This window comes from Balaenoptera borealis, assembly GCF_965194805.1.
Source record: "Balaenoptera borealis genome assembly, chromosome: 7".
Classification (NCBI taxonomy): Eukaryota; Metazoa; Chordata; class Mammalia; order Artiodactyla; family Balaenopteridae; genus Balaenoptera; species Balaenoptera borealis.
In genome coordinates, this window is record NC_138864.1 from 75,067,186 (window position 1) to 75,093,434 (window position 26,249).

General features: G+C 37.0%; 1 protein-coding gene across 4 annotated transcripts in view; it reads right to left on the reverse strand.

Moving 5' to 3' along the window:
- CDK14 (cyclin dependent kinase 14) overlaps positions 1 to 26,249 on the reverse strand; it is a 567,382-nt gene that overhangs the window by 395,057 nt on the left and 146,076 nt on the right. For all 4 annotated transcript variants that reach the window (XM_082398489.1, XM_082398490.1, XM_082398492.1 and 1 more), the window contains one exon: positions 4,057 to 4,151. In XM_082398489.1, coding sequence (XP_082254615.1) covers positions 4,057 to 4,151 — 95 coding nt within the window. The remainder of the gene's footprint in view (positions 1 to 4,056; positions 4,152 to 26,249) is intronic.

Below are 26,249 nucleotides of genomic sequence, written 5' to 3' on the forward strand. Positions count from 1 at the left end.
CATTCTATGTGGTTAGAGGACCAAGTCCCAAAAGGGAACTCTCCCAAGGAGTTCTACAAATATACACAGTGATGAGGGAGGCTTGATTTAAAAGCACATGAGGCTGTGAATTCAATCAGTCACCACTGGAGAGCACACATTTAAAATACTTTAGTCAACCTCATCCTCTCTTCCTTCCTTTTGAAACCCCACAGCATTTTACCTGGGCCTTTCTTACTGCATTCTATCTTATATAGAATACACTACGTTCTAACTTATACAGAGTTCTTTACGTATATGGACCATCTCCCGTCAAGACTGTTAAGTTTCCTGAGGGCAGAATCTGTATCTAAATTCCCTCTTTTTCACCTACAGCATAGAAGGGGCATAAAAACAACATAACAAACACTCATCATTAATTAAATAAGCTAAAAAACTGTTAACGAGTCTCTTAATGTATTGATACAAATGTCCTTGGGAAACAGATGATTTCAAGGGGCTGAACTAAAGGCATTTTTAAATGCCACATGTTTTAAAATGTAGCATATTATACACTGTGTGATTTTTTTAAATCGTATATTAAATGCTACAGGGATTTAGAAGAGAGAACATAACCAGGAAATCAAACCAGGATAAAGATTAGTAGCAAGAGTGATGATAAACTGCCTCCCTTCCCCAGACAGAAACACACACGCACAAAGAAAGTATTAAGAAGCTGGAGAACACTGGTTTCAAAACAAAACAAAACAAATCTCTACTCAAATATAAAACTGTGGGAAGTTCAAAGCTTTTTTTTTTTAATAGGAAAACTTATTTGTGAGTGTTGTATGTTGATATGGTTGCAGTTAACCAGCCACATTCTTTAGAGGCAAGCTCATTACCAAGGGGCCTACACAGTACAGGAATCTCAGTCAACTTCTTCCCAACCTATGTATCCCTACAGGAATAAGAAACTCAAGAGAATTCAAGAGTAATAAAAAGTCTTTGTACTTCTTCTCAGGTTTCTAAACAATGGCTGACAGCAACTGTATCAAAGTCAACAATTACACAAATCTTTTGATGGGGGGGATATCCTTTGCTCATATATTTGAACGATGAAATAAAAGATGACTTACATGTATCATAAATGGAGATGAAGAAGAATATTATCATGAACACAATGCCAAATTAGTGAGGTTTGAAATTAATGAGTGTTATAGATTGAACTGTATCCTCCAAAAAAGATATGTTGAAGTTCTAACCCCTAAAACCTCAGAATGTGACCTTATTTGGAAATAAGGTCTTTACAGAAGTAATCAAGCTAAAATGAGGTCATTACAGTGGGCCCTAATCCAAAATGACTAGTGGTCTTACAAAAAGGGGAAATTTGGATGTGGAGACAAACATACCGAGAGAGAGAACACCATGTGACCATGAAGGCAGACATCAGGGTGGTGCATCTATGAGCCAGGAATGCCGAAGATTGCCAGCACACCACAGACGCTAGGAGAGAGGCATGGAACAGATTCTCCCTTACAGGACCAACCCTCAGAAAGAAACGAACTCTGCCAATACCTTGATCTTAGATCTAGCCTCCAGAACTAAGAGATGATAAATTTCTGTTGTTTTAGCCACCCACTCTATGGTATTTGTTTTAGCAGTCCTAGCAAATGAATATAATGAGGTTTATGGCAAAATCCAAACTTGACACCTGTAATTCAATACACATATATATAAAATGCTCACCAACTGAGTATCAGGGGTATCTCTACAAATGCCACGCAGCTTTGTTGCAAGATAACGATGGCTGCTCTTGGGGTAGATGCTAAAGATAACGTTTAAAGATGGAGGCAGGGATGCAGACAGCTATGGGAAAGTGGTTAGGAGTACTGGAACAGGGATCCTAACATTCAGTTGACTCTTTAAATTACGTAGTGCTTCAGGAGACACACCAAACTCAGCTCTCTTAATGTTGCTAGATGGCACGTAACTGTTGTTCTTTGGCCTGACCTTGCCACCGTAAAGCAAATAAGCACAAGCAGCCTGTCATCTCCTAAAGCAGCTGAGTGGTCAATGGCTTTCATCTCCAGCTGGAGGAAATTAAATAGTACATGTGACCAGCAAGCTTTAAACTGCTTGAGAAATGCTGACAAAATACATTGAGAACTTCTGGAGTGAAAAGTATTAACTGTCCAGAACTATCCTTCTCAAAGATTGCAGGTACTTAAAAGGCAGTCTTTCTTTTATTTGGGCATAATAAATGGAGAATGTTTCAACTATCTTTCAAGATTTTGTCATAAATCTTAAAGTTAAACATTTAAAAGAGTTATTATATTGCATTTGGAAATTAGCTGAGCGTATATCTTTGGTGGGAAGGCACTTCCTTATGGTGAAATAGTATGTTTGCTTCTGTTTGATCCACGATTAAAACAAATCAGAGCATCTGGGAGAACCATCTGGAATATTCAACAAGGATCAAGTCTTTCCAAGAAGGCCTTATCCTGTGGAAGCAGTATGTAAAATGGTTAGGAAAAGATGACCTCAAACCAGAGAGACATGAGCCAAGACAAGTTCTGTCACTAATAACCTGTACTGACTTGGACAAGTGACTAAATTTCTCTAAGCATCAAGATGTCTGGTCCAGCAGAGATGATAATAATATAAAAATGGCACCTTTCTTATAGAGTGTTATGAAGAATAAATGAGACAATGAATATACCATATCTTATACAAAATAATTGCTTAATCCAGTGTAGTTATCTTCACCTTATTAACATGAAAGGTGCAAGTAATTGTTACACAGTAGAGTACTATTTTTCCTTAGGAAAAAATACAAAAACTTGGGACACAACCACTATTGAAATTAACTCAACCGTTTATGACATTCCATAATGCTTAAGAGACACAGTGAAGCCATTAACAGCCCTCTAGATTTTTTTTTCCTTCTCCATCATATTTTTTTTCTATTCAAATTTTTTAAAGGCTTTTTTTTTGGGCAAATGTCTAAGAGTCAAAATTAATACTCAGTTTTGATCTATAGCATTTCTGAATTTCCCTACTTACATATCTTCCTTTATCAGGAATATTGCTTTATCTTCTTAACTTGAAAACTATGAACAAAGGTATAAGACTACATTCCAGAAAAGCCAAAGAGTACCTAAATAAGCACATAGTCAAAATTTCCAATTATGTGTTTAGAATGATCCTTCAGAGAATTGTCTTCTCTGTCTCTTTAATTACTTAGCTTAATTAGTAATTGAATTACTGCTGAGTAATTAGTTAGAATTTCCTATCTTATATAATGAAATAAAAGGGAGACAAAAACAAGGATAGTTTAGAAAAAATTTTTTCAACACTATTTGGTATTGTTATTAAGGTAAAATGAGGCTTTTGTCTCCTGTAGTTATTTCAGGAAGAGTATTAAAAGTTTCTACAAGCTACATGCCACCAAATCTGTGCTCTTAATCAATATGGGAGAGGGAGGAGGCCTATCAGAAACATATAGGGGCAAGCTTTTTAAGAATCCAAATCTGTGCCCTGACCCTGAGAGAGAATGTGGGGGAAGAGGAAAAAGGGGGGAAGAGTTGTTTCTCTGTGTGGAAATATATGCAGCATGATGCCAAAGGAGACAGGAAGAAAGAAAGAGTTTGCAGTCTGTTTAATTAAGTGACTTCTGAAAGATGGAGTAAAAGCTCAAGTTAAAAAGATGTCAAGAATAATCAATACATTTGGCTTTGTCAGATCAGTACTCTTTTCTTAAGCAAATGCTAAACCTCCATGAGAAATTAATCACATCATTCACCTGGAAATGAATTCTCATTTGAGGGTTCCAATGAGAGAAAGAGAAAACAAAGTTGGAAGAGGGGAAGGACAGAAAAGATAAATTGGACAGGTCTGCAAAACTGTTTGCTCACGGAGAAAACCAAATCTACTGACTTTTACAATTGTTAAAACAATGACAACAACAATAACAACAAAAAACCTGAGGGAGGAAAATCTATTCTGTATTAAATAAAAATTATTTAAACATACTGTTACTTAATACTAAGAGAAGAGGTATATTTTACATGTGAAATATTCAAAAATTAATGAACTTACTTGCTTTTCCCTTTGTATACTGTAGCATAAGATCCTTCTCCTAGTTTTTCCAGTTTTTCATATGAGTCAGCTTTTCCAAATTTGGGACTTGTTGGCTAAAAATGAAGCAGAGGGTAAACAAAACAGATTGTATCAAACTAATTAACAATGAATAACCTAATTTTGCTGAAAATGTAGATTCTGTCAGTTTTTAAATAACTTTTTTCTGATACAAGAATGTTTATTTTTAAAAACAACATAATAAATATTCAGGGTACAAAACTCAGAAAATGCAAATGAACACAGTGTAGAAGTTTAAATTTGCCCATAATCTAATCACCAACAGGGAGCCACCATTAACATTTTGATAGCTCTTCTTCTAGTGCTACCTGTATACTGATGATTGCTTTTTAACATAAATGGGACTACACTACAGACAGTGTTTTGTAACCTGCTTTTTCTTAACTCAATATATTATGATTATTATACAGTCTAAATTAGGGGCTGGAAACCAGCCCACTACTTATTTTCATATATCCCATAAACTTAGAAAGGTTTTTATATTTTTTTAATGGGGGGATACCTAAAAAAGAATAAAATATCATAGCATGTGAAAATTGTATGAAAATCAAGTTTTAGTGTCCTGAAGTTTATTGGAACATAGTCACACTCATTCATTTACATATTGTCTTATGACTTTCAAGCTACAACAAAATTATACTTGCAACAGAGATCATATAGCCAACAAAGCTGAAAATATTTACCTGACCCCTGTCGTAAATCATGACTGTATAAAATTCAGTCATACAAAGTTACTCTTCTGTTACCTTTTAGCAATAATGCAAACACATAATCAAAATATTCAGATAACACTAATTAATACAAAAGAAACTCTCTTATGTCTACATACACCAATCCTTAAGGTTTAGCTGCAACAAAATCACTCTTCCTTAAGAAACTGTACATTCCATCATGACCATAGGAGTGCTAAGAGTGAGTGGTCTCATCACTCTTGCTGTGCTCAACTCCCACCCCAACGTTCACCAGACAGCAATAAAAAGGGAGTGTTGTCCTCCATGAGGACAAATTGCTTATTATCTTAATGTCACTGTAAAAAGGTAATATCAAAACATATTAAAAATGATAATTATATAAGGAATTAATAACATTTTTAAAGGATTATGTAATCACAGTTATAACTACATTTATAAAAAGTTACTAATGCTTGTGGTACTCCGAAAGAAACCAATTTTAGAAACTTAAGGAAAGAACTTCTTGCAGAAAGTTTATAGTACACTATTCCTGACCCTGAGCTCTTATACCACTTATGAAAAAACACAACATACTCACAATGAATCTGACTCGCATGGTTTATAAGGATTCTATTTGGCAAATTGAGCGATGCTGCTTACCTCCTTCCCCCCCCCCCAAATGCCACATAGTGAATGAAAAGATATTTTTCAAAAATAATAAATTAGAAATAGGAAAGTGAAACAAAAAAGAGTGTCAATATCTAACCAGATACTTAGAGGAATTCTAAAAGATAAAAAGTAATCAGAATGAAAACTTCAGAGAAAAGAATGGGGGAATTTAAAGCCCCAACATGTAGGGGAAGACTAGTACAGATAAAAGAAGCAGGAGTCTCTAGGTAAATATGAGACTTATCAACACAGGAGAACACATGATGTCCTCCCAAGCAAACTGCAGGAACATGTGGAGAGTAGACAGCAGAGAATGTGGGTATTCAGGCTAGAAGGGCAGAGCAAGGACAGAAGTAGCCAATACCCAGAGAAAGGATGACATCTCCCATCCCCAAACTACAATCCCTGCCTCTCTCACACAATCACTAGAGACAATTTACAGAAAACAGAATAAGCTGACAGCAATTCTAAAATACAAAAATGAGTACACAACCAAAAATCACAAATAATTTCAGGAACACCAACAGCTTGAAAGAAAAGTATAAAATTCAATGGGCAAAGAGATAAACCCTCGGACCTATGGTCACCTAATCTATGACAAAAGAGGCAAAAATATATAACGGAGAAAAGACAGCCTCTTCAATGAGTGGTTCTGGGAAAACTGGACAGCTGCATGTAAAAGAATGAAATTAGAACACTCCCTAACACCATACACAAAAATAAACTCAAAATTGATTAAAGACCTAAATGTAAGACCAGACACTACAAAACTCTTAGAGGAAAACATAGGCAGAACACTTTTTAACATAAACCACAGCAACAAATTTTTTGACCATCCTCCTAGAGTAATGAAAATTAAAACAAAAATAAACAAATGGGACCTAATGAAACTTAAAAGCTTTTGCACAGCAAAGGAAACCATAAACAAGATGAAGAGAAAACCCTCAGAATGGGAGGAAATATTTGCAAACGAAGCAACTGAAAAGGATTAATCTCCAAAATATACAAGCAGCTCATACAGTTCAATATCAAAAAAACAAACAACCCAATCAAAAAATGGGCAGAAGATCTAAATAGACATTTCTCCAAAGAAGATATACAGATGGCCAACAAACATATGAAAAGATGCTCAACATCACTAATTATTAGAGAAATGCAAATCAAAACTACAATGAGGTATCACCTTACACCTGTCAGAATGGCCATCATCAAAAAATCTACAAACAATAAATGCTGGAGAGGGCATGGAGCAAAGGGAATGCTCATACACGTTGCTGGGAATGTAACTTGATACAGCCACTGGGGAAAACAGTATGGAGGTTCCTTAAAAAACTAAAAATAGAACCACCATATGACCCAGTAATCCCACTACTGGGCATTTACCCTGAGAAAACCATAATTCAAAAAAACACATGCACCCCAATGTTCATTGCAGCACCATTTATGATAGCCAGGACATGGAAGCAACCTAAATGTCCATCAACAGAGGAATGGATAAAGAAGATGTGCTACATATATACAATGGAATATTACTCAGCTATAAAAAGGAATGAAACTGGGGGACCTTCAAGATGGTGGAGGACTAAGACATGGAGATCACCTTCCTCCCCACAAACACATCAGAAATACACCTACATGAGGAACAACTCCTAAAGAACACCTAGTGAACGCTGGCAGAAGACCTCAGACTTGCCAAATTGCAAGAAACTCCCCACGTGCCTGGGTAGGGCAAAGAAAAAAAGAAAAAACAGAGACAAAAGAATAGGAATGGGACCTGCACCTCTGGGAGGGAGCTGCGAAGGAGAAAAAGTTTCCACACATTAAGAAGCCCCTTCACTGGTGGAGACGGGGTGGGTGGGGGGGAAGCTTCAGCGCCACAGAGGAGAGCACAGCAACAGGGGTGCAGAAGGCATAGCGGAGAGATTCCTGCACAGAGGATCGGTGCCGACCAGCACTCACCAGCCTGAGAGGCTTGTCTGCGCACCCGCTGGGACGGGTGGGGGCTGGGAGCTGAGGCTCAGGCTTCGGAGGTCAGACACCAGGGAGAGGACTGGGGTTGTCTGCGTGAACTCAGCCTGAAGGGGGCTAGTGTGCCACAGCTAGCTGGGAGGGAGTCCGGGAAAAAGTCTGGAACTGCCTAAGAGGCAAGAGACCATTGTTTTGGGGTGCACGAGGAGAGGGGACTCAGAGCACCGCCTAAACGAGCTCCAGAGACGGGTGCGAGCCGAAGCTAACAGTGCAGACACCAGAAACAGGTATGAAACGCTAAGGCTGCTGCTGCAGCCACCAAGAAGCCTGTGTGCAAGCACAGGTCACTATCCACACCTTCCCTCCCGGGAGCCTGTGCAGCCCGCCATGGCCAGGGTCCCGTGATCCAGAGACAGCTTCCCCAGGAGAACACATGGTGTGCCTCAGGCTGTTGCAACGCCATGCTGGCCTCTGTCGCCGCAGGCTCGCCCCACATCCGTACCCCTCCCTCCCCCCAGCCTCAGTGAGCCAGAACCCTCTAATCAGCTGCTACTTTAACCCCGTCCTGTCTGGGCAGGAACAGAAGTCCTCAGACGACCTATATGCAGAGGCGGGGCCAAATCCAAAGCTGAAACCCAGGAGCTGTGCGAACAAAGAAGAGAAAGGGAAATCTCTCCCAGAAGCTTCAGGAGCAGCGGATTAAATCTCCACAATCAACTTGATGTACCCTGCATCTGTGGAATACCTGAATAGAAAACAAATCATCCCAAAATTGAGGCGGTGGACTTTGGGAGCAACTGTAGACTTGGGGTTTGCTTTCTGCATCTAATTTGTTTCTGGTTTAATGTTTATCTTAGTTTAAATTTACAGCTTATTATCATTGGTAGATTTGTTTATTGATTGGGTTCCTCTCTTCATTTTTTTTGTTTTCTTTTTTATATATATATATATATTTTCCTTTTTCTCTTTTTGTGAGTGTGTATGTGTATGCTTCTTTGTGTGATTTTCTCTGTAGAGCTTTTTTTTTTTTTTAAACATCTTTATTGGAGTATAACTGCTTTACAATGGTGTGTTAGTTTCTGCTTTATAACAAAGTGAATCAGTTATATATATACATATGTCCCCATATCTTTTCCCTCTTGCATCTCCCTCCCTCCCACCCTCCCTATCCCATCCCTCTAGGGGGTCACAAAGCACAGGGCTGATCTCCCTGTGCTATGCAGCTGCTTCCCACTAGCTATCTATATTATATTTGGTAGTGTATATATGTCCATGCCACTCTCTCACTTTGTCCCAGCTTACACTTCCCCCTCCCTGTATCCTCAAGTCCATTCTCTAGTAGATCTGCATCTTTATTCCCATCTTGCCCCTAGGTACTTCATGACCATTTTTTTTTAGATTCCACATATATGTGTTAGCATACGGTATTTGTTTTTCTCTTTCTGACTTACTTCACTCTGTAGGACAGTCTCTAGGTCCATCCACCTCACTACAAATAACTCAGTTTCGTTCCTTTTTATGGCTGAGTAATATTCCATTGTATATATGTGCCACATCTTCTTTATCCATTCACCTGTTGATGGACACTTAGGTTGCTTCCATGTCCTGGCTATTGTAAATAGAGCTGCAATGAACATTTTGGTACATGATTCTTTTTGAATTATGGTCTTCTCAGGGTATATGCCCAGTAGTGGGATTGCTGGGTCGTATGGTAGTTTTGTTTTTAGATTTTAAGGGAAGTCCATACTGTACTCCATAGTGGCTGTATCAATTTACATTCCCACCAACAGTGCAAGAGGGTTCCCTTTTCTCCACACCCTTTCCAGCATTTACTGTTTGTAGATATTTTTTATGATGGCCATTCTGACCGGTGGGAGATGATACCTCATTGTAGTTTTGATTTGCATTTCTCTAATGATTAATGATGTTGAGCATTCTTTCATGTATCTGTTGGCAATCTGTATATCTTTCTTGGAGAAATGTCTATTTAGGTCTTCTGCCCATTTTTGGATTGGGTTGTTTGTTTTTTTAATGTTGAGCTGCATGAGCTGCTTGTAAATTTTGGAGATTAATCCTTTGTCAGTTGCTTCACTTGCAAATATTATCTCCCATTCTGAAGGTTGTCTTTTCGTCTTGTTTATGGTTTCCTTTGCTGTGCAAAAGCTTTTAAGTTTCATTAGGTCCCATTTGTTTGTTTTTGTTTTTATTTCCATTTCTCTAGGAGGTGGGTCAAAAAGGATCTTGCTGTGATTTATGTCAGAGAGTGTTCTGCCTATGTTTTCCTCTAAGAGTTTCATGGTGTCTGGCCTTACATTTAGGTCTTTAATCCATTTTGAGTTTATTTTTGTGTATGGTGTTAGGGAGTGTTCTAATTTCATTCTTTTACATGTAGCTGTCCAGTTTTCCCAGCACCACTTATTGAAGAGGCTGTCTTTTCTCCACTGTATATGCTTGCCTCCTTTATCAAAGATAAGGTGACCATATCTGTGTGGGTTTATCTCTGGGCTTTCTATCCTGTTCCATTGATCTGTATTTCTTTTTTTGTGCCAGTACCATACTGTCTTGATTACTGTAGCTTTGTAGTATAGTCTGAAGTCAGGGAGCCTGATTCCTCCAGCTCCGTTTTTCTTTCTCAAGATTGTTTTGGCTATTCGGGGTCTTTTGTGTTTCCATACAAATTGTGAAATTTTTTGTTCTAGTTCTGTGAAAAATGCCATTGGTAGTTTGATAGGGATTGCACTGAATCTGTAGATTGGTTTGGGTAGTAGAGTCATTTTCACAATGTTGATTCATCCAATCCAAGAATGTGGTATATCTCTCCATCTATTTGTATCATCTTTAATTTCTTTCATCTGTGTCTTATAATTTTCTGCATAGAGGTCTTTTGTCTCCTTAGGTAGGTTTATTCCTAGATATTTTATTCCTTTTGTTGCAATGGTAAATGGGAGTGCTTTCTTAATTTCCCTTTCAGATTTTTCATCATTAGTGTATAGGAAGGCAACAGATTTCTGTGCATTAATTTTGAATCCTGCCACTTTACCAAATTCATTGATTAGCTCTAGTAGTTTTCTGGTAGCATCTTTAGGATTCTCTATGTATAGTTTCATGTCATCTGCAAACACTCTGTATAGCTTTGCTTTTACCATTTGTCCTAGGGTTCTGTCTGTCTTTTTTTTTTTTTTAGAATAATTTTTAGTGCTTGTTATCCTTGGTGGATTTGTTTTCTGGTTTTTTTGCTCTCTTCTTTGTTTCTTTTCCTTTTATTACTTTTTTACTTTTTTATTTTTCCTAATATTTTTATTTTTATTTTCATAATTTTATTTTATTTTATTTTACTTATTTCCTTTTCTTTCGTTCTTTCTTTTTTATTCTCCCTTTTCTTCTGAGCCATGTGGCTGACAGTGTCTAGGTGCTCCGGCCAGGTGTCAGGCCTGAGCTTCTGAGATGGGATAGCTGAATTCAGGACATTGGTCCACCAGAGACCTCCCGGCCGCACATACTATCAAAAGGTGAAAGCTCTCCCAGAGATCTCCATCTCAACACTAAGACCCAGATCCACTCAACGACCAACAAGCTACTGTGCTGGACACCCTATGACAAACAACTAGCAAGACAGGAAACAACCCCACCCATTAGCAGAGAGGATGCCTAAAATCATAATAAGGTCACAGACACCCTGAAACACACCACCAGACATGGACTGCCCACCAGAAAGACAAGATCCAGCCTCATCCACCAGAACACAGGCACCAGACCCCTCCACCAGGAAGCCTACACAATCCACCAAATCAAACTTATCCAGAGGGCAGATACCAAAAACAATGGGAAATATGAACCTGCAGCCTGCAAAAAGGAGACCACAAACACAGTAAGTGAAGCAAAATAAGAAGACAGAGATATACACAGCAGATGAAAAAGCAAGGTAAAAAACAACCAGACCATACAAATAAGAGGAAATGGGCAGTCTACCTGAAAAAGAATTCAGAGTAATGATAGTAAAGAGGATCCAAAATCTTGGAAATAGAATGGAGAAAATATAAGAAACGTTTAACAAGGACCTAGAAGAACTAACGAGAAAACAAACAATGATGAAAAACACAATAAAAGAAATTAAAAATTCTCTAGAAGGAATCAATAGCAGAATAACTGAGTCAGAAGAACAGATAAGTGACCTGGAAGATAAAATAGTGGAAATAACTACCACAGAGCAGAATAAAGAAAAAAGAATGAAAAGTATTGAGGACAGTCTCAGAGAATTCTGGGACAACATTAAATGCCCCAACATTCGAATTATAGGGGTCCCAGAAGAAGAAGAGAAAAAGAAAGGGAATAAGAAAATATTTGAAGAGATTATAGTTGAAAACTTCCCTAATATGGGAAAGGAAATAGTTAACCAAGTCCAGGAAGCACAGAGAGTCCCATACAGGATAAATCCAAGGAGAAACACACCAAGACACATATTAATCAAACTATCAAAAATTAAATATAAAGAAAAAATATTAAAACCAGCAAGGGAAAAACGACAAATAACATACAAGGGAATCCCCATAAGGTTAAAAGCTGATCTTTCAGCAGAAACTCTGCAAGCCAGAAGGGAGTTGCAGCACATATTTAAAGTGATGAAAGGGAAAAATCTACAACCAAGATTACTCTACCCAGCAAGGATCTCATTCAGATTTGACGGAGAAATTAAAAACTTTACAGACAAGCAAAAGATAAGACAATTCAGCACCACCAAACCAGCTTTACAACAAATGCTAAAGGAACTTCTCTAGGCAGGAATCACAAGAGAAGGAAAAGCCCTACAATAACAAACCCCAAACAATTAAGGAAATGGTAATAGGAATATACTCATTGATAACTACCTTAAATGTAAATGGATTAAATGCTCCAACCAAAAGACACAGGCGGGCTGAATGGATAAAAAAACAAGACCCGTATATACGCTGTCTACATGAGACCCACTTCAGACCTAGGGGGACACACAGACTGAAAGTGAGGGGATGGAAAAAGATATTCCATGCAAATGGAAATCAAAAGAAAGCTGGAGTAGCAATTCTCATATCAGACAAAATAGACATTAAAATAAAGACTATTACAAGAGACAAAGAAGAACACCATATAACAATCAAGGGATCAACCCAGGAGGACGATATAACAATTGTAAATATTTATTCACTGAACAGAGGAGCACCTCAATACATAAGGCAAATGCTAACAGCCATAAAATGGGAAATCGACAGTAACACAGTCATAGTGGGGGACTTCAACACCCCACTTTCACCAATGGACAGATCATCCAAAATGAAAATAAATAAGAAAACACAAGCTTTAAATGATACATTAAACAAGATGGACTTAATTGAAATTTATAGGACATTCCATCCAAAAACAACAGAATACACTTTCTTCTTAAGTGCTCATGGAACATTCTCTGGGATAGATCATATCTTGGGTCACAAATCAAGCCTTGGTAAATTTAAGAAAATTGAGATCGTATCAGGTATCTTTTCTGACCACAACGCTATGAGACTAGACATCAAATACAGGGAAAAAAAACTAAGAAACACAAACACATGGAGGCTAAACAGTACACTTCTAAATAACCAAGAGATCACTGAAGAAATCAAAGAGAAAATCCAAAAATGCCTAAAACAAATGACAAAGAAAACACAACGACTCAAAACCTATGGGATGCAGAAATAGCAGTTCTAACAGGGAAGTTTATAGCAATACAATCCTACCTCAAGAAACAAGAAACATCTCAAATAAACAACCTAACCTTACACCTAAAGCAATTAGAGAAAGAAAAACAAAAAATCCCCAAAATTAGCAGAACGAAAGAAATCATAAAGATCAGATCAGAAATAAATGAAAAATAAATGAAGAAAACAATAGCAAAGATCAATAAAACTAAAAGCTGGTTCTTTGAGAAGATAAACAAAATTGATAAACCATTAGCCAGACTCATCAACAAAAAAAGGGAGAAGACTCAAATCAATAGAATTAGAAATGAAAAAGGAGAAGTAACAACTGACAGTGCAGAAATATAAAGGATCATGAGAGATTAATACAAGCAACCATATCCAATAAACCATATCCAATAAACCATATCCAATAAAATGGAAAACCTGGAAGAAATGGACAAATTCTTAGAAAATCCTTCCAAAACTGAACAAGGAAAAAATAGAAAATATAAACAGACCAATCACAAGCACTGAAATTGAAACTGTGATTAAAAATCTTCAAACAAACAAAAGCCCAGGACCAGATGGCTTCACAGGCAAATTCTATCAATCACTTAGAGAAGAGCTAACACCTATCCTTCTCAAACTCTTCCAAAATATAGCAGTGAGAGGAACACTCCCACACTCATTCTACGAGGCCACCATCACCCTGATACCAAAACCAGACAAAGATGTCACAAAAAAAGAAACTACAGGCCAATATCACTGATAAACATAGTTGGAAAAATTCTCAACAAAATCCTAGCAAACAGAATTCAACGGCACATTAAAAGGATCATACACCATGATCAAGTGGGATTTATCTGAGGAATGCAAGGATTCTTCAATATATGCAAATCAATCAACGTGATATACCATATTAACAAACTGAAGGAGAAAAACCATAGGATCATCTCAATAGATGCAGAAAAAAGTTTTCGACACAATTCAACACCCATTTATAATAAAAACCCTCCAGAAAGTAGGCATAGACAGAACTTTCCTCAACATAATAAAGGCCATATATGACAAACCCACAGCCAACATCATTCTCAATGGTGAAAAACTGAAACCATTTCCACTACGATCAGGAACAAGACAAGGTTGCCCCCTCTCACCACTATTATTCAACATAGTTTTGGAAGTTTTAGCCACAGCAATCAGAGAAGAAAAGGAAATAGAAGGAATACAAATCAGAAAAGAAGAAGTAAAACTGTCACTGTTTGCAGATGACATGATACTATACATAGAGAATTCTAAAGATGCCACTAGAAAACTACGAGAGTTAATCAATGAATTCGGTAAAGTAGCAGGATACAAAATTAATGTACAGAAACCTCTTGCATTCCTATACACTAATGATGAAAAATCTGAAAGAGAAATTAAGGAAACACTCCCATCTACCACTGCAACAAAAAGAATAAAATACCTAGGAATAAAGCTACCTAAGGAGACAAAAGACCTTTATGCAGAAAATTGTAAGACACTGATAAAGAAATTAAAGATGATAGAAACAGACGGAGAGATACACCACGTTCTTGGATTGGAAGAATCAACGTTGCGAAAATGACTCTACTACCCAAAGCAATCTACACATTGAATGCAATCCCTATCAAACTACCAATGGCATTTTTCACAGAACTAGAACAAAAAATTTCACAATTTGTATGGAAACACAAAGGACCCCGAATAACCAAAGCAATCTTGAGAAAGAAAAATGGAGCTGGAGGAATCAGGCTCCCAGACTTCAGACTATACTACAAAGCTACGGTAATCAAGACTGTATGCTACTGGCACAAAAACAGAAATATAGATCAATGGAACAGGATAGAAAGCCCAGAGATAAACCCATGCACATATGGTCACCTTATTTTTGATAAAGGAGGCAAGAACATACAATGGAGAAAAGACAGCCTCTTCAATAAGTGGTGCTGGGAAAACTGGACAGCTACATGTAAAAGAATGAAATTAGAACACTCCCTAACTCCGTATACAAAAATAAACTCAAAATGGATTAAAGACCTAAATGTAAGGCCAGACACTCTAAAACTCTTAGAGGAAAACATAGGCAGAACACTCTATGACATAAATCACAGCAAGATCCTTTTTGACCCACCTCCTAGAGAAATGGAAATAAAAACAAAAACAAACAAATGGGACCTAATGAAACTTAAAAGGTTTTTCACAGCAAAGGAAACCATAAACAAGATGAAAAGACAACCCTCAGAATGGGAGAAAACATTTGCAAACGAAGCAACTGACAAAGGATTAATCTCCAAAATTTACACGCAGCTCATGCAGCTCAATATCAAAAAAACAACCAACCCAATCCAAAAATGGGCAGAAGACCTAAACAGACATTTCTCCAAAGAAGATATACAGATTGCCAACTAACACATGAAAGGATCTCAACATCACTAATCATTAGAGAAATGCAAATCAAAACTACAATGAGGTATCACCTCACACGGGTCTGAATGGCCATCATCAAAAAATCTACAAACAAAAAATGTTGGAGAGGGTGTGGGGAAAAGGGAACACTCTTGCACTGTTGGTGGGAATGTAAATTGATACAGCCGTTATGGAGAACAGTATGGAGGTTCCTTCAAAAACTAAAAATAGAACTACCATATGATGCAGCAATCCCACTACTGGGCATATACCCTGAGAAAACCATAATTCAAAAAGAGTCATGTGCCACAATGTTCTTTGCAGCTCTGTTTACAATAGCCAAGACATGGAAGCAACCTCAGTGTCCATCGACAGATGAATGGATAAAGAAGATATAGCAACTATATACAATGGAAATATTACTCAGCCATAAAAGGAAACGAAATTGAGTTATTTGTAGTGAGGTGGATGGACCTGGGACTGTCATACAGAGTGAAATGAGTCAGAAAGAGAAAAACAACTATTGTATGCTAACACATATATATGGAATCTACAAAGAAAAAAAAATGGTTCTGAAGAACCTAGGGGCAGGACAGGAGTAAAGATGCAGACTTAAGAGAATGGACTTGAGGACATGGGGAGGGGGAAGTGTAAGCTGGGAAGAAGTGAGAGGGCGGCATGGACATATATACACTACCAAATGTAAACTAGATAGCTAGTGGGAAGCAGCCGCATAGCACAGGGAGATCAGCTCGGTGCTTTGTGACCACCTAGAGGGGTGGGATAGGGAGGGTGGGAGGGAGACACAAGAGGGAGGAGATGTGGGGATATATATATATATATATATATATATATATATATATATATATATATATATATATGTATAGCTGATTCACTTTGTTATACAGCAGAAACTAACACACCATTGTAAAGTAATTATACTCCAATAAAGATCCTTAAAAAATAAATAAATAAAGATATCGGGTATATTCTAACTCTAAAAAAAAAAGGCCATGAAATTGCGTCATTTGTAGAGACGTGGATGGACCTAGAGAGTGTCATACAGAGTGAAGTAAGTCAGAAAGAGAAAAGCAAATATTATATAATAACATGTATATGTGGAATGTAGAAAAATGGTATAGATGATCTTAGTTGCAAAGCAAAGAGAGAGATGTAGAGAACAAATGTATGGATACCAAGGGGGAAAAGGGTGGGGTGGGAGGCATTGGGAGACTGGGATTGACACATACACATTATTGATACTATGTATAAAATGGACAACTGATGGAAACATGCTGTATAGCACAGGGAACTCACCTAGTGGACTGTGGTAACCTAAATGGGAGGGAAGTCCAAAAGGGAGGGGATATCTTTATGTGTATAGCTGATTCATTTTGTTGTGCAGTGGAGGCTAACACAACATTGTAAAGCAACCATACTCCATTAAAAAAAAAAAAATTCAGGGATTTCCTTGGTGGCGCAGTCGTTAAGAATCTGCCTGCCAATGCAGAGTACACAAGTTTGAGCCCTGGTCCGGGAAGATCCCACATGCCGCAGAGCAACTAAGCCCGTGAGCCACAACTACTGAGCCTGTGCTCTAGAGCCCGTGAGCCACAACTATCGAGCCCGTGCGCCACAACTACTGAAGCCCGTGCGCCTAGAGCCCATGCTCCGCAACAAGAGAAGCCACCACAATGAGAAGCCTGCACACAGCAACTAAGAGCAGCCCCCGCTCACTGCAACTAGAGAAAGCCAGCGTGCAGCAATGAAGACCCAACACAGCCAAAATTAATTAATTAATTAATTAATTTTTTAAAAAATTCAATGGGCAAATAAGTTAAACCCTGGTAAGAGAGTTGACACTGCAAAAGTAATAACTTTAAATAAAAATAACCAGTATCTTAGGAGAGATTTAAGAAGATATTACATCCTTTGAAAAGAAACAGAGATTTAGAGATTAAATATTTCATCAGCGAAATAAAACATGTATGGGCAGTGACTAAAAGAATGTACATAGCTGAAAAAGTTAAAAGTTCAATGTTTGAACAGAATTTTCCCAGAAAGCTCTAGGCAGAGGTTACATCTAAACAGAAAAATTATTCAACAAGCATAATATTTTTATACACAACAATGGCTGAATAAAAGACAACTAAGCAATACTTTTAAAATGAAATGGGAAAATGGTTTTGGATCACTAATACTCAAGATAGTTCCTCAGTTGGGATGGAAACGTTGCAATTTTACCACCTACAGGAAAAAAAATAGAGATAAAATTCCATTTTATCTCAATGTAAGATGTAGTTGGAGTGATGGGTGAAGTGCAGGAAGGCAAATAACAGTAGAAAAAGAGAATAAAAGCATGTTGGGATTTATTGGATTGTTAAGGACAGTCTGCAGATACTGATTAACTCCACATGCATAAGTTTTAGTGTATTTCTTAACACTTAAAAGGTAATTACTAGAATAAATATGATGTACAAGTCCCAAACAAATTAAGGAGGGAAAGAATGGAAGAGAAAAGTGCAAGGAAGAAGGGGGAAGAGGGTAAGGAATGGGAGAGTTAGGGAAGGGGCGTACTCAGTAAGAAAGCATATAAAGTAGAAAATCATAAAATAAGGAAGTTAAGTCCAAATATATCAATGATTACAATAAATATAAATTTTAAAATATCTCTATTAATATAAAGTTCTCAGATTGGAAACACAAAGAAAATCTAGCAATGCGCTATTGAGAAGAGACAAAAAAATTAAGACAAAAGAGTAAAAAATAAAAGGGAAAATAAAAGGGAAGATATAGCAAAAAAAAGTATTTTTGCAAAATCATGCATTATAGCAATATTGATGGCAGAGAAGACAGAATTTACAAAACAGCAAATAGATTAAATTAGTATAGCCCATTAAAATCCACCAAGAAATTTAATAATCACAAACTAGTATGAGCCAAACAACATAGTTTTGTGGTGTATGAAACAACTGCTGGTAGCAATAAAATGAGAAATTGTCAAATCCACAGTGATAATGGGAGACAGACATACATCACTCAGACATCAACAGAGCAAGCAAATGACCAATAAGTAAGAGATATATGGGCTTGAATAGTAGAATTAATATTTTAACCTAATACATATATTAATATATATTCTTTTCAAGTGCACATTAAACATTCAAAAAAAATGGCCATAGATTAGGCCACCAAAAAAACCTCAATATTCAAAACTGAAGAAACATTTCAAGTTACTTTTTCTGAATACAATGTAATAAATTAAAAATTAAGAATAAAAGGAAAACTAAATAGTCTAGCCATATGGGTTAAAAAGAAAATCAAAATTGCAAATTCATAAATAAATATGTGGCACTGAGGACATGATATTTTAAGACCCATGGGATGCAGCTAAATCAATACATAAAAGAAAGTTTAAATAAATGTGCACATACTAGGAAAGAAGAAAGGTTGAAAGTATTATGATTTTAGACATTTAACTGCAGCTAGAAGAGGAACAACAAGAGACACTGTAGGAAGGAATTAATAGACAATGGACTACCTATTCTTTTCTTCAAGAAACTTGTGAAGTACCAACGATGTGTTGAGTTGAATCAAGTAAAACTTAATGGAAAACTACATTCAAAAGAGCCTGACTAGTCCTGTGTGGGTTATGTTCTCATGCATTTTTCATCACCGAGAAACAGCTTGTGAATGTCGCACTTTACCATCACCCTCCTGAGCCCAAGTTTTAAATAGAAATTTTTAAACCTATATTAAACTTCAGTATAAAATGATCTTCAATGGGGAAAATATTGTGTTCACAGTTCCATTCTAAATTATTTAAAATCATAATGAGAAGTCTGTATGTTTGCTTTTGTGCTCCTTTAAGAATAAATTCAATCTAAGTTAAAGAAAAAAAGCAGCAGCAGAAAATCACCTGTTTAGTCTTATTAGAAGATAAACTGCTAATGCGTATTTAGAGCAAGGACAAGACACAGTCACACAAAATTGGTAATAGATTAGGAAGTTATTATTTTCTCTTCCTGGAAAGACACAAATAATTTTCTAAAAATGATATATTTTACTCTTCGTAAACTGCCTTATATAAGCTTATGTAATCATTTTAAGACATAGACCATACTAAAATTACTACTTGAAGAAACTGAATTGAGGAAATTAGAAAAACAAGAATAATACTCTTTTTTAGAATATATCCCATTTATCCACTAGAAAAATAAAGTAAGAGATGTTAATGGCATCTAACTGAATGGATTTGGAGGCATTAACTGTCATGGTTAAAGTACATCCTAGTAACAATGTGATGGCAGAAAATTAATATTTTGCCTCATTTAGTGGAAAAACAGTCAATGTGATTTGCCTTATGAAACTGATATGTACACATTGTGGAAATATACTGTAAGTTACAGATCTGTAAAATAAGAATAATCACACACATGTAATGCCTCTCTAAAAGTTATTCTAGTCAATGAAAGAATGGGTCTATGGAACAGGACATGTCTATGAGATAGTCTGCGCTTTAAGGGTTAGATTCTTGTAAAGTTCATCTCCTATTTTAAATACACAGAAATGTTCTGATCTGTAATTATTATGCATATAAATGAGGAAGCTAAATGCCAAGTGTTTAAAGAGGCCAATAATAAAATCCTTCCAATCAAATGACTAAGAATAATTCAGAAGGAGAGGTCCTATTTTGTTTGATAATTAAAGTTCAGGCCTTTGGTTTGCCTTTCTTTTTTCTTGCAACTTTATTAAATCATCACATTTAACTAAAGATGCTAGATCAAGCCAATAGGTAGTCAACCCTAACATTATCTTTGGCTCTTTGATGTCAGGTGCATGCATGGATGGGAGACAGCTTTATGGAGCCACTATTCTCTGTTTACCAGTTCCCTACTTAGACTGCAGGTTTGAGACAGCACTTTAGAGAAATGGAAAAACAGAGGGCGAATCAGCAATTATTAACAGACACTAACTGCATAGAGATGTAGAATTTAATGAGATAATGTTAATACATTTTTTTAACAGAATAAAGGTACAGAGAACTGTCAATTGTCTGGACCAGTGGAGGGGAACATTGGCATGGATAATGAAAAAGTCAAGATAATATTCCAGCTGAATGGTGTTTGTCACCCTGCCCTGAAGGAGATGCTCCTGGAGTGCTCCAGTTCATTGTTTGTGCAATCAACAAAAACAACCAGCTAATATCAAGTGTTTACTGTGTTCCATGCTTTGAGTTTATCACTTTAAATACATCACCTAAGTTTAATCCCTATAACACCACCCTAAGGTTGGTTCTATTAGTGTTCCTATTTGAACATGAAGAATTTAAGACTGGAGAAATAAAGTTACTCATCTAAGATCCTACAGCTAATGGCAGGGCTACAATTCAAACCAAGTTGATTGGAATTGAGAACATATTTTCTTTGCCACTACTACACTGGCAGACTCTTTCCATGGAGACCTAACTCCCACCCAAATGGAGGAGATATTAAGTTATGCTTAAGTCTATCATCCACTGAAACCCCATTCCTAGAAACAAGGATGGGTTTTTTTAGTCAATTTTTATAAACTGCATGAGTATACCTCAGTGTTCACTATAATGATACCATGATATGGTTATAAGAATGTCAACAGTTTTACACTGAATTCATTGAAAATTTACTTTAACCTTCATACATAACCCCTTACTTAAGATTGTTGATGACCCCCTGAATTGTAGGAAAACCACAAGTAAGAACCACTGCTCTATCACATTATACTAATAATTGTGAGAGTGGGTGTGAGGGTAAGGTGGGAAGGATTCATTCAGAACTATCTGACCTCATTAAACAACAAGGATTTTTGAAGTCAAACCTTCCTTGGCTAATTTTTCTTCTGCCTTTGATCTTCACAACAGGCTCTATCATCCTGCATTTCTAACCCTTTTAGACACAGCCACACTGAGATAATTCATAGTTGATGGGTCACTTGGTTACAAAATAGATCTAGATCTAGACAGAGGGAGAGACCCAACCACCACACATGCTAACAACCTGACAAGGGGCTAGTCCCCACAAGAAGGAGGCAATGCCAAAATGAAATCCCCAAGCATCTGAGGACTGAAGCGGGCCTCTCATTTTCAAGTCTGCACCGTCCTCCTCTCTCTCCAAATTGAGCCTGACTGTCATGGGATGCAGATTTTTTTTTTTGGTGAGGAAGAGAGGTAAATTTGGAGAAATTTACAGAATGTATAGAGGACCTTAATTTAAACCTGAATTTCTGAAAATATGGTCTCTTGAAGCTCATCTTATGATAGCACAGCTCAATGAAATCCCTTCTAAATTGGGCCAGCAAGACAGGCAGTCTCCTACAGCACTGCCAATAGTTCTAGATATTGAAGGGCACAGCTGAGTTGGAGGAGGTGGTAGGAAAAGGGGAGCAAAAGTTTGTCCTGTCAGTGACAGTGCTAATTATGACCCAGGGACGAGGCCCAGGAAGAGTAGGCACTCAAAAATCATCTGAAACAAATAGAATCTGTCAAACACCTCTTGAAATATACCAATTTAAATAAAATCACATTCTTTACATTCTGCCTGAATTTTCAAGTGCCACCGTCTGGACAAAATCAGGAAGTCCAGATGATTGTGATGGTCACTGAGGCCAAGGCACTCTAGATTCCTTGATTTCAGGCATGACTCCTCCCATAGACATGACCAGTATGTGAACAGCAGAGAGATGTATACACAGTTGGGAAGTTGTGATATTGTATAATAGTTTCTACCACAGTATTCCAAGAAACAAGAGTGACTATCCTGCGTTCCTCACCAAAATAGGGGCTGGACTGCCACAATGCTACTCATTTCCTCCTTCCTTCTCAATTGTACTCTTGGAGCTTATTCAAGATAACTAATACTTTCAAAGAAATAACAATAAAATAAAGATATAACATTAATCCTGGTTGTCCTTAGATAAAGGGTTTCCTTTGATGCTTATCAGCCTTTAAAAAATCTTTAAAAATAACAAAACCTATGTCATAAAACTCTCATGCCGTTGAGTATGAAATGATCAAACCCATACACTGTTGGACAGGATGTAAAATGGTGTTGCAAAAGAAGTGTAACCACGCCCATTTTCGGCCCAATGAGGAACAGAAAGGAAAATAGTCTTTCCATGAAAAAGAGTATAATAAAATCCCCCCCCCTCTTAACTGCAATAGGGGAGAGAACAAAAAGGCAGTAGACAGAAAGGACTCATAATAAAACAGAATACTGTAGCATCATGCTAAAAGAGGAAAAGAAACTATTTCCAGCTTGATCAGGAAAGAGCAAAGACCTTTTTCCAGGGCATATTGAATGGAAGCAAAACCTCCCAAAATGAAAAGAAAGCAAAGCACTTTCCACACAAAATAATATAAGCACCCTGATATATAAGACAGACATCCCAGATTGGATCAGAAAAGGGTAAACCCAATAAGAAACTCTCAGGAAAGAGGATCTAAAGCAAGTTAATATAATAGGAGAGAAACAGTGGACATTTCCAGTTCAACATGGTGGCTTGAATACAAGTATTTATCTCTCCCCCTTACCAATCTGTACTAAAATGACAGTACTAAGTTAAAACTCAGAAGGGCAAATAAAATGAATAAGAAGACTGAAGACAAGATACAAACAAAAATTTTGAGATGGGAAACAAATGGACAGGAGGTCATTGACAAGGACGATGACTAAAGGTAGAAACCAGTAAGAACTAAGTCAATTCACACTTTAGAATCCCAGAAACACTCAAGAATTGGAAGTTGAACTTAAAGGAGGGGCTAAAACCAAAATGATTAATTGGAGTAGATTTAAGGAACAGGTCCTTTCCCCTCGACTCTCCCAGTCAGGTGTCTGCCCGTCCCTGATCCCAGCAGAGGTTTATTCTCTGAAGAGGTTGAACTTGAGAGTCTCAGAATTAGGACACCAAGCATAATGAAAACCAGGATGAACAGTGAGACTGAAGAAAAATGAAGCATAAAAAAGGCACTGAGCCCCATCTTGATCATCTCAGGAAACAAACTGCAGCTAGGCTTACCTATCCTAAAAACTAGATTGGTCAATCAGCTTTGGAGGAATGAAGGGACGTCCCCTGACAGCAATTTGGAGATCAACCAGTCCAGACTGGATTAGGACAATGGAGAACCACAAGGAAAATTTCAGGGGGAAGAAAAACTGACAGATTATCTGATTCTGATTTATTTCAGAGGAGTTTTCTAGTTTTATCAAATAGTTTGAGGCCTCAATTCGTGATTAAAATTCTATTCATTAATTGTATTAACTATGAACAAATGAAAAGAAGAGGCAATTATAACTAGGAAAATCAAAAAGTTTTGCAAGGAAAGAAAGTTAATCATAGACACTATGTGGTCTCACTAAGAACAGCATTTACATCATCTTAAGATTGTAAATACTGTATACAAATTAAAGCCAAAAAGTAGGATAAACATACTTGGGGACAGGAAAAGAGCAGAGAAAATCCCGTCTTGATGTGTTCCTTTGTACCCTGTAACTTGGGTAGTTACATCTAGAGGTTTGCTCAGATTCAGGCTTAATTCTGTTGGTGGTTATTGCATACTCCCATGAGGACATCATAACCTCTGGATGTCCCTCTTTTGATGATGTTAGCAGGTATTGATAATCTTTGCCTAGATGCATTAATTCTTCGGGGTTGCCAAATGGTGATTCCTAAATCTATTATTCTTTCCTGATTTATTAGTGGGATAACTCCTAAAAGAGAAATTTCCCTTCATCAATGACTAGATTACCATGAGATGAATTTCATATAGAAATCACTGAAAATAAATACTTAGTTATTTGATTTATTTGTCAGTTTTCAACACTAATTCTTATTTGTTTTTATAATGGTATCTATTGGGTTTTGTATATTAATGTTATAACCTGCAATTTGGCTAACTTCTCTCACTGTTTCTAGTATTTCTACTGATTCTTTTGGTTTTTCTAGATATATCATCATAAATCTGCAATAATGATAATTTTGCCCCCCTCTAGCTTGCTTTCATTATCTGCAGAGATGTTATGCTACTCCTTACTCTCTCTCTCTTTTTGTCATAGTTTTGTACGGGATTCAACCAATAATTTTTCTATTGGTTATTTTTAAGTAAAATTAATTTTTCAGTAATTTGAGAGGCGTATGGCCAAGATAGCTTTTCTAGCTTTATGGGATGAAATTCTTTTCTCTGTTTTCATGAAGTGAAAAAAAAAAAAAATGACAATCTCACACACATTGAGATTTCCCCATTTGTTTCACTTCAACACTTCTTTCTGGACTTTCTCTTTCCCTTTTGCCCTACTGAACCTGCCCTGCACGGAAGTCTACTCCAGCACTTTCTACTCAGTGCCTGGCTTTGTCCTGAAAAGGTGCTTCAATTTGATGTTCTAGAGAAGTCACAGGAGGAAGACCAGCAGACACCCCATGGTCTCTGTGCACTCATCCACTCACAGGTGCCATCAAAGTCCCCTCCCAGGTGCTGTTGCCGTCCTAAGAATGGCCCAATGAGCCACCAGTATGTACCTGATGGCAATTATGGGGTTTCCTGGATCTGAGAGTAGGCCCTAGTCCCCTGGCCTTCCCTGAGCTTCCTCCCTCTCACTTTCTGATACCACATGGTTCTTAAAATTGTTCATGGCTTGTTCCCCTCACTCCTAGTTTGAGGTTCATGGAGAAACCTCGTCACCTATATTTGTTGTTGATGTTATCCATTGGTTTTGGTTTTACTGCACTAGTTGCTCTCTCTAATTATATGAGGGGTTTCTAAACCTATGCCACTGCCATCCTCCCTGAGTCCTCTCCTATTTGACGTGTACACACTGCTATATTTAAAATGGATAACCAACAAGGACCTACTGTATAGCACAGGGAACTCTGCTCAATATTATCTGACAATCTAAATGGGAAAAGAATTTGAAAAAGAATAGATACATGTATATGTATAACTGAATCACTTTGCTGTACACCTGACACTAACACAACATTGTTAATCACCTATACTCCAGTATAAAATAAAAAGTAAAAATAAATGAATAAATACAGAGAGAAACACAGAATGCGTCAGACAAGTCTCAGCTTTCTTTGACAAGTATTTTAATTAACTCCTTATTAAACATTAAAAATAAGTATTAAAAATAAGTATCAAAATCCCACTGTTATTATTTATACTATGATGATATTATATGAAATAATATACTGATATTATACTATACTATATTTTTATAGTATATTATTTATATTACACTATATTATTTATACTATGATGTACACACTGACTTGATGACCCCCAGTAGCAGCACCCAATCTTAGTTTCTAAATACCATTCTTCAATAAAAGGAAACAGGGATCTTTGGAGAAATGGCTGATTCTAGGTCTGGGGCTGGAAAAACACAATGTAAGCCAAGAGCAACTTGTAGGACAAGAAAGTAAGAAAGTGTTCAAAAAACAAAGGGATGAAGACATCTCAAAAGGACACAGGGGCCAAGCTAAAAGAGCTCCCAGTGACCAAAGCAGGAACAATTTGAGTAACAAAAGAAATAATGTACCACTGGATAATAACTAGAATTGCAGATACAATACAGGATAACTACCTAAATTTGATTTTCACATAAACAGTGAATAGTTTTTTAGTATAAGTATGCTTCATTGCAATATCTCAAGTGCCAATTTCTATACATCATGT